At 42.8% G+C, this 10,036-nt stretch overlaps 1 protein-coding gene across 1 annotated transcript in view; it reads right to left on the reverse strand.

Annotated features, from left to right (window-relative positions):
- Nucleotides 1–737: 737 nt before the first annotated feature.
- Nucleotides 738–10,036, reverse strand: part of LOC311149472 (uncharacterized protein) — a gene marked incomplete at both ends in the record, with an annotated part of 790,865 nt that continues 781,566 nt past the window's right edge. The window contains 4 exons of the mRNA XM_084186667.1: nt 738–881; nt 1,835–2,062; nt 4,724–4,801; nt 5,211–5,303. Coding sequence (XP_084042793.1) covers nt 738–881; nt 1,835–2,062; nt 4,724–4,801; nt 5,211–5,303 — 543 coding nt within the window. The remainder of the gene's footprint in view (nt 882–1,834; nt 2,063–4,723; nt 4,802–5,210; nt 5,304–10,036) is intronic.

Below are 10,036 nucleotides of genomic sequence, written 5' to 3' on the forward strand. Positions count from 1 at the left end.
AAGGTATATACATATTTACTGATTTAAAAATATTTATTTTACAGTTTTATTTACAATAAGCCAGCGCAAGTGATTATTTTTAGCTTTTTTTTAGTAATAACTGTATTTCAAAATCCCAAATGATCATTCATTCTTAATTATACATCAACACATATCGGTACGTACGGTTTGTCTCAACTCGACACAAGATGGCGCTAGAGGATACAAACGGCATACCATGCACTCAAGTAGCCTAATCCACCCAACGTCACCATATCCCCAAAGCATCATCAGTCTACAATCAGACACCAAAGACTTAACCAGAGTCCAGTGGTAGTAATCAAACTGAAAACACATACTGCTCTTCTCTTCCTCCTGTCTCTCTCTCTCTCTGGGTGAGTGACAGCTGAGAGCCAGGGGTCAATGGCCCACTTGCTGATTCCAGGGGCCTGGGGTCGTTGTGCGAAGAGTTTCTGGGGCAGTATACTTGCTGATTGCTTCGTTTGTCTCCCTCACAACAACCAGCTAAGACACTGCCAGAGAAACACTCCCAGAGCAGGCCACATCCATCCAGACGCTCCTCTTCCTCCAGCGTCTTCATCTTCAGGCTCCTGGTATCCAACATATCTTTGGTGTCTCGCTGCCATGTTTCCCACATGGAGTCTAAATTAACACACACACACACACACACACACACGCAAACATATAGCCATTTCTTAACGCACAGTGGTCAATATATAATACCTTACAGTAGCTGCCTATGTTGGCATAGCGATGTGTGACCTCAGAGGAGTATCGGCTGTGTCCGTCCCCCCCCCCCAGTTCAGTTCAATAGGTAGGCAAAGATTTTCGATTTCAGGGTAAATGGTGTTGTAGTCTTCCTGCTGCGAGGGTCTGTTGTTCTGAAAGAGACCAGGTGAACAAAGGTTAAATAATAGGTCCCCCTCTGCCTTCTGATGACAGTGAACGATGTCAAGAAGCTTTAATAGGCTAACCTTTTGCCTCTGCAACAGTTTCTGTCAGGCTATTTTTAATACATGAATTACCCTTTTTTTGTGAAGATGTTTTTCCTAGATTCAAAGTCAAGAATTGAATGTAACACTGATGCACAATGAAAACAAGGTTACGCAGAGACATGAGGCCAGATAGAATCTGATGCATTGGGTAAAACATTTTTTTGACAGTGCTGGTACCCTGGCCACACGTAAAAGCATGAATGAATGAGCAACATGAACCACAGACACCCCCTCAGCTAAGAATAACCTTGAGATTACTCAAATTCTTACAACAAAAGATTTGTTAGAATCAGCTCTCATTTTTTTTGCATGTGTCTTCTGTGTGCGTGTGTGTGTGTGTGTGTGTGTGTGTGTGTGTGTGTGTGTGTGTGTGTGTGTGTGTGTGTGTGTGTGTGTGTGTATGTATGACGTCTGTGTGTTTGTGCATCGTAAGTTTGTGTAAGCGAGCTAGAATGCGTACAGCATGTGTGCGTGTGTGTGTTGTGTGTGTGTGGGCTGGACCAGACCATCCTGTATTGCCACACAGAGAAAGACCAAGCCTGTAGTTCCAGCTATCAGTCTGCCTCCCTTACTGCAGAGTTATTTTGAGCAGGCGGGCAGAGAGCCCATTTCATACAGTACACAACAAGGACAGGTTCTGCTGACAGGAGAGTAGGGGGTATGGGGGATCCTTCTACACTAGCCTGTGAGTGAGGGGGGGAGTGGCAAAAGAAGAGAGACAGAGAGGACCGTAAGGGATGGGAGGGTATTGCATTAAGCAAGGAGCTCAACACTCCACTCAACAACAGTTAACAGCACACTGTGCTGGTTCTCTAACTAACAATACTAAATATATATACTGGATCGCTAAAGGGATGCTCCGTCCTCGGATCGCTGAAGGGGTGCTCCGTCCTGGAATCGCTGAAGGGGTGCTCTGTTCTCAGATCCCTGAAGGGGTGCTCCGTCCTCTGATTGCTGAAGGGGTGCTCCGTCCTTGGATCGCTGAAGGGTTGCTCAGTCCTTGGATCGCTGAAGGGGTGCTCCGCTCTTGGATTGCTGAAGGGGTGCTCCGTCCTTGGAATATTCAACTAAAATGCAGAATTGGCGGAACAATTAATATTAGTTCTAGCTGCCAAAAGCCTGCGTACTTGACAAGTCCTAAGATAAGGCACTGAAAAATAGAGGAAGAAATAGGAACATAATGACTATCACTAAATCATAGTTCAAATCCACTGCTATGTGACACAGAGTTCAACTATGTTGGCAACTGGGAGGGAGGAGTTGTTGTTTACTTGTGTGTTTTTTAGCATATGTTAACCTCTTTAGGCAAAGGGATGCTGTCATTTTCCTTTATAGGAAGCTGGGAAAGACCTAATATAGTGACTGAGGAATAAAACAACGACAACAACAACAACAACAACCCTCATCTTTACTCCACAGTTGGCTGTGTGTTTATGTGTGAGTCAGGCGCTTGCTGCTGCGGCAACAGTAACCACATGACAACAGGAATTCCTTCCTGCTTTAGTCTTGATGTAATCCCCATACTAATACAGGATTGCAGAACAGAACACTGGTCGGGGAAACAACCACCTCCCAGCTGACTGGCTGGCTGAGACATGCAGTAACTTCCACACACCACAGGCCTCCGTCAGCCACATGTGTCTGACACTCTCCTCAGACACTTCTCTGTGGAGAGATTCAGTTTATATAGATTTAGGTTAGGCTCAGATGAGGTTAAATAGACATCGGTTAGGCTCAGATGAGATTATATAGACTTAGGTTAGGCTCAGATGAGGTTATATCGACAGGTTAGGCTCAGATGAGATTATATAGACTTAGGTTAGGCTCAGATGAGGTTATATCGACAGGTTAGGCTCAGATGAGGTTATATAGACTTAGGTTGTACAGTATGCAGTGTTGCCTCAGTAACAATCTACCTGCTTATTATTATTATTATATGATTATCTTATCTTTATATATACTGTTATCTGTATAGGGTAGTTAAGACTGTTATCTGTATAGGGTAGTTAAGACTGTTATCTATATAGGGTAGTTAAGACTGTTATCTGTATAGGGTAGTTAAGACTGTTATCTGTATAGGGTAGTTAAGACTGTTGTCTGTATAGGGTAGTTAAGACTGTTGTCTGTATAGGGTAGTTAAGACTGTTATCTGTATAGGGTAGTTAAGACTTATCTGTATAGGGTAGTTAAGACTGGTGTCTGTATAGGGTAGTTAAGACTGTTGTCTGTATAGGGTAGTTAAGACTGTTATCTTATCTGTATAGGGTGTGATTGGGAGTCCCATAGGGCGGCGCACAATTGGCCCAGCGTCGTCCGGGTTTGGCCGGTGTAGGCCGTCATTGTAAATAAGAATTTGTTCTTAACTGACTTGCCTAGTTAAATGAAGATAAAATAAGAAGAGCAGGTGTTCTTAATGTTTTATATACTCAGTGTATGTACAAAACATTAGGAATATATATAAATATTACAAGATATTTTTTTATTAAAAAAAAGTCATAATAATGTGGTAATCTAAAAAGTCTCTCTCTCTCTCTCTCTCTCTCTCTCTCTCTCTCTCTCTCTCTCTCTCTCTCTCTCTCTCTCTCTCTCTCTCTCTCTCTCTCTCTCTCTCTCTCTCTCTCTCTCTCTCTCTCTCTCTCTCTCTCTCTCTCTCTCTCAATTCAATTTCCATTTCAATTTAAGGGCTTTATTGGCATGGGAAACGTATGTTAACATTGCCAAAGCAAGTGAAGTAGATAGTAAACAAAAGTGAAATAAACAATAAATATTAACAGTAAACATTACTCTCTCTCTCTCTCTCTCTGTCTCTCTCTCTCTCCCGTCTCATTCCTCAGGCCTTATCAACAATGGCAGCTATATGAGGCCTATGTTCCACACAAACTAGACTACACACTGTCAGATCAGATGTTGTCTCTCCTGACTCAAGATGATCATTTTAAACCATCTCTTCATCTTTAAAAATCTAGAAATGATAGAACTGGTGCATTTCTAGAAGGAAGTGTTAGGTTATATGAATGGACAGATCTGAGGACACGTAATACTGTGTGAGGGAGGAACAGGTAGAGGAGAAAATACCAGATTCATTTTGTTCAAAAGGCCTCTAACGGCAGGGAAACGTGTTACTTGCTTACAGGGCTTACTGTCTGACCAAACTAAGAGTGCATTCTCTCCAATATCAGTTTTCAGCATTCTCTGTGCATCTGCCTCACCTTGTCCTGTGTTAATAATTCAACAGCTTCACCTCACAGACACACAGTTAGCAAACGGTACACTCCTAGTTACCAGGAAACAGAAAACACCGTTGCCTCAGTAACAATCTACCTGCTTGTATCGATTTAGTTTAGAGAAGTGTGGAGAAAATCCATGGATCCTGATACACATATCTGATCTGTCATTGGTTATTACAGGACTTCCTGTAGCTTCCATCTGTATATATGTGTGTGTGTTTTTCCTGCCCTGCGTCTACACCAAAGGACAGATCACTGTTCATTATATCAACACAAGCAACAAATAGAGTCATTTATAGTGTCTCTTACCCAGTGTCTGGTCCCACTTTGATAGGCGTCGTGGTTCCTCTGTGTCCAGCAGCGGAGGCTGGTGGGAGGAGCTATAGGAGGACGGGCTCATTGTAATGGCTGGAATGGAATAAATGAAACGGAGTCAAACGTGTGGTTTCCATATGTTTGATGTGTTTGACACCGTTCCATTCATTCCATTCCGGCCATTACAATGAGCCCGTCCTCCTGGTGTCCAGGTAGTAGATCGATAGTGGAGGATGTCTGCTGTCTCGGCTGCTGGAGGTTCCACTGTGAGGGGGAATCCACTGTGAGGGGGAATCCACTGTGAGGGGGAATCCCCGAGAGCTAGCTAAAGGAGCAGAGAAAAAAAGTACCTTTGATTCTTCAGAAAACATGACAATAGTGTGTGTGTCTATGTGTATGTGTCTCTCTCTCTCTGTGTGTGTGTGTGTCTCTGTGTGTGTGTGTGTGTGTGTGTGTGTGTGTCTCTCTCTGTGTGTGTGTGTGTCTCTGTGTGTGTGTGTGTCTCTCTCTCTCTGTGTGTGTGTGTGTGTGTGTCTCTGTGTGTGTGTGTCTCTGTGTGTGTGTGTCTGTGTGTCTCTGTGTTTGTGTGTGTCTTTGTGTGTGTGTCTCTGTGTGTGTGTGTGTGTCTCTGTGTGTGTGTGTGTGTGTCTCTGTGTGTCTGTGTGTGTGTGTGTGTGTGTGTGTGTCTGTCTGTGTGTGTGTGTGTCTGTGTGTGTGTGTGTGTGTGTGTGTGTGTCTGTCTGTGTGTGTGTGTGTGTGTGTGTGTCTGTCTGTCTCTGTGTGTGTGTGTGTCTGTCTCTGTGTGTGTGTGTGTCTGTCTGTGTGTGTGTGTGTGTGTCTCTGTGTGTGTGTCTCTCTGTGTGTGTGTGTGTGTGTGTGTCTGTCTCTGTGTGTGTGTGTCTCTGTGTGTGTGTGTGTGCGTGTGTCTGTCTCTGTGTGTGTGTGTGTGTGTGTGTGTGTGTGTGTGTGTGTGTGTGTTTAAGTTGAGTCATAGATGGGAGTCCAGAGGGTGTGAGCGTTGGTATTGGTAACTCACTGTATAGATGTGACGATACACTTATTTATGATAAAAATAACCTCTACTGAGATATGACATGGTCAAATTCTTTGAAGAAAATAATAGAAAGTACCTGCTATTACCACATCATTTTCCATGTACTACTATAGGTACATTCCAGTGGAACAGTAGACTACCATTAAATACTATAGCTACATGCCAGTGGAACAGTAGACTACCATTAAATACTATAGCTACATGCCAGTGGAACAGTAGACTACCATTAAATACTATAGCTACATGCCAGTGGAACAGTAGACTACCATTAAATACTATAGCTACATGACAGTGGAACAGTAGGCTACCATTAAATACTATAGCTACATGCCAGTGGAACAGTAGACTACCATTAAATACTATAGCTACATGCCAGTGGAACAGTAGACTACCATTAAATACTATAGCTACATGCCAGTGGAACAGTAGACTACCATTAAATACTATAGCTACATGCCAGTGGAACAGTAGACTACCATTAAATACTATAGCTACATGACAGTGGAACAGTAGACTACCAAGGGGTCTGAATACTTTCCGAATGCATTGTATGGACATGACAGTGGAACAGTAGATGGTTACAGTAGAGGGACAGAAAAGTGTAACAAACAAATCAAACTATTGCTGTACAAGAATGTTGCCATTCACCTCTTTTCAATTGTGTAGAAGTAGAAGCCTACCAGTTATTTGAGAGAGACAGTAGAGGGTACCCTACATTATGACTAGGCTAAAAGAAACCCATTCAGGAGGGTACCCTACATTATGACTAGGCTAAAAGGAACCCATTCAGGAGAGTCACTATTAAACAACGGACATACCAGTAGAGCAGTGTTAGACGGTACAGCTGAAGATCCAGGGTCCTGTTCTGGTCCAGTGTTAGGACTGAGCCCGGAGTATAGACTGGGTACAGCTGAAGATCCAGGGTCCTGTTCTGGTCCAGTGTTAGGACTGAGCCCGGAGTATAGACTGGGTACAGCTGGAGATCCCGGGTCCTGTTCTGGTCCAGCTGAAGATCCCGGGTCCTGTTCTGGTCCTGTCTAGTGTGTCCAGTACGGTCAACAGCTAGTGTTGAGCCACCCTGCTGGTCTGGTTTCTCTCTCTGAGGGTCACTTCACACAGGTCATGGTGAAACTGTTGCCCACAGGGCTCAAGGCTCTCTCCTTCCTTATCCTGGTAAGCCGGTACAAGTCAAGGCATGTTCCAACACGCACAGCTCAGCTCCAGTCAAGGCAGTCCCATCTGAGTGAATCTACTCAAACAAGCCACAGAGGGGGGAGGAGGGGGGAGGGGGGGGGGGGGGGGAGGAGCGGAGAGGGTGAAAACTGGGGACTAAACATGACTCAGGATGCATGGGTATATTTAAGGCTGACATTATATAGTATGGTTATAAAACATTGTGCAGCACATCACAAATAAAGATATACACATAAAGTCACATTAAAAAAAAAAAAATCAACAGAAGTTTAATGAAAGATCCTGAAATAACAACTCCGGAAGGAGCTTTTAGCTGACAAATATATTGACATATATATATATATATATATATATATATATATATATATATATATATATATATATATATATTGTGTCATAAAATGTATGATGTATCGTTAGATCATAAAGTTGATTTAGTATTTCCCCTTCAGATAGTTTTCACTTTCATTTCTCCTTGTCTCTTCTTTTTGCACCATCTAGTGGAATGGCTGCAGTGGAGGTCACTCACTGTGTAGGCTAGAACTACTGGACTTTCTGGAGCAAAACTGCAGATTCAGCTCTATCTTTTCCAGAAAACATGCACGGTAGGCTATCGTCAATGACCAGTAGCTACTGGAATTATAAATTGTTTGGCAAAATATGGAATAGTGGCAGAATCTATTTTGTGCAAACTGCATGGCTCTGGTAGCCTTCTCTAGGTCACTGCGTAGGATAGACCGACTCTCTGTAGCAAGTCTGCTGATTATGCCCTTCAACATCCACTGTAGGCTACTTACAATTACCAGCAGGCCTACATGAATTACCAATGGCAGCCATGCATATTCGTATGGTTAAAACATGAAATCATGGATGAAGATACTCAATTCACATCAAATATTTATGGATGAAGATACTCAATTCACATCAAATATTTATGGATGAAGATACTCAATTCACATCAAATATTTATGGATGAAGATACTCAATTCACATCAAATATTTATGGATGAAGATACTCAATTCACATTAAATATTTATGGATGAAAATACTCAATTCACATCAAATATTTACGGATGAAGATACTCAATTCACATCAAATATTTATGGATGAATATACTCAATTCACATCAAATATTTATGATTTATCTTTTAGGAAAAAACATGTACTTAAAGCTCTGACGAAGGCCTTGAGGCCGATACGTGGACCTTATTAAAGAGCAGAGATACTAGAAAGAGCAGAGATACTAGAAAGAGCAGTGATACTATCAAGAGCAGTGATACTATCAAGAGCAGTGATACTATCAAGAGAGGTCCTGAGGGTTTCTTATTTTTCTCATTATATTTCTATGGAAATGTATCAACAACTACCTCCAGAGGTAGATGCTGGCAATGGAAGGGTTACGAATATTAAACAGGATTACGAAGGTCATATAATATTTATCCTTTCCCATTCATCAGGAATATTGCAGCTTTGCAAAAAGACACTCTGAGGTGCAATATGACGTCCTCAACCAGATGTCGAGGACCACCCAACATGATCTTTGACTCTCAAAAGGTATTACGTTACTTTTTGTGTAAATTTGTTCATTTCCAGATCACTGTAAAAAAAAAAAAAAAAAAAAAAAACATTCCTACACAACTACAAAATAGCAGATAACAGCAGAATAATTTCACTTGACACAACATACAGTTGAAGTCGGAAGTTTACATACACTTAGGTTGTGTAAACTTCCGACTTCAACTGTACATCTATCTGCGACTGAAATTAACCATGAAACTGGTTTGAAAAGTGCATGTGTGCTGGAATTAGATTTATTACATTAGATAACAACAATAAGCCATAGTCCTAAATAGAACCAGTTTTAAGTGGCTCAGCTGTAACATGGATACCTTGTCCACAGAGAGAGAGAGAGAGAGAGAGAGAGAGAGAGAAGAGAGAGAGAGATGAAGCGAGAGAGAGAGAGAGAGAGAGAGGAGAGAAGGAGAGAGAGAGAGAGAGAGAGAGAGAGAGAGAGAGAAGGAGAGAGCGAGAGAGAGAGATGAAGAGAGAGAGAGAGAGATGAAGAGAGAGAGAGAGAGAGAAGAGAGAGAGAGAGAGAGAGAGAGAGAGAGAGAGAGAGAGAGAGAGAGAGAGAGAGAGAGAGAGAGAGAGAGAGAGAGAGAGAGAGAGATAGAGAGATGAAGAGAGAGAGAGAGAGAGAGAGAGAGAGAGAGAGAGAGAGAGAGAGAGAGAGAGAGAGAGAGAGAGAGAGAGAGAGAGAGAGAGAGAGAGAGCGAGAGAGAGAAAGAGAGAGAGAAAGAGAAGGAGAGGGGTTGAGTGTGTTCTGGGCTATTCAGTAAAGGACTGAGGTGACTTTGCTATTTTATTGATAAGGTCATCTCTCTCTCTCTCTCTCTCTCTCTCTCTCTCTCTCTCTCTCTCTCTCTGCTCTGTGTGTGCGTGTCCCATCACCCCTCTGCAGTAGAGAGAGAGACAGAGAGAGAGAGAGAGAGAGAGAGAGAGAGAGAGAGACAGAGAGAGAGAGAGAGAGAGACAGAGAGAGAGAGAGACAGAGAGAGACAGAGAGAGATATAGAGAGAGAGAGATTAAGAGAGAGAGAGAGAGAGGGTGTATAGCTCCAGTACAGTATTGCTAGCTACTCTCTGACAGGACACACTGAAACATTACTGTAATGCAGCAGAGCTAGCAGCAGAGAGAGAACCAGCTCAGCAAAACGCTGCCCGCCATAGTAGAGTACAGTGCCGTTCTGCTGAGCTGGTCTCTAGATCTGCTGCAGTACAGAGAGAGATAGCGCTGCTACATCTACCCTATGGTACAGTACTGCTAGCTACTCTCTGACAGGACAGATTGAAGCCAAAAAAAAACGGCATCCCAAATGGTACCCTATTCCCTATGTGCCCTGGCTCTACGGTACAGAGAGAACAGGGTGCCATTTGGGACGCAAACTATAGTGCAGCACCGGCAGACTGATAGGACAGACTGGAGTCATACTAGAGCCATAATGTAGCACTGTACACTGTAGCACTGTAGCACTGTAACACTGTAACACTGTAACACTGTAACACTGTAGCACTGTAGCACTGTAGCACTGTAACACTGTAGCACTGTAGCACTGTAGCACTTTAACACTGTAACACTGTAGCACTGTAGCACTTTAACACTGTAACACTGTAGCACTGTAGCACTGTAGCACTTTAACACTGTAACACTGTAGCACTGTAGCACTTTAACACTGTAGCACTGTAGCAC

This window comes from Coregonus lavaretus (assembly GCF_964263955.1).
Source record: "Coregonus lavaretus genome assembly, chromosome: 22".
Taxonomy (NCBI): domain Eukaryota; kingdom Metazoa; phylum Chordata; class Actinopteri; order Salmoniformes; family Salmonidae; genus Coregonus; species Coregonus lavaretus.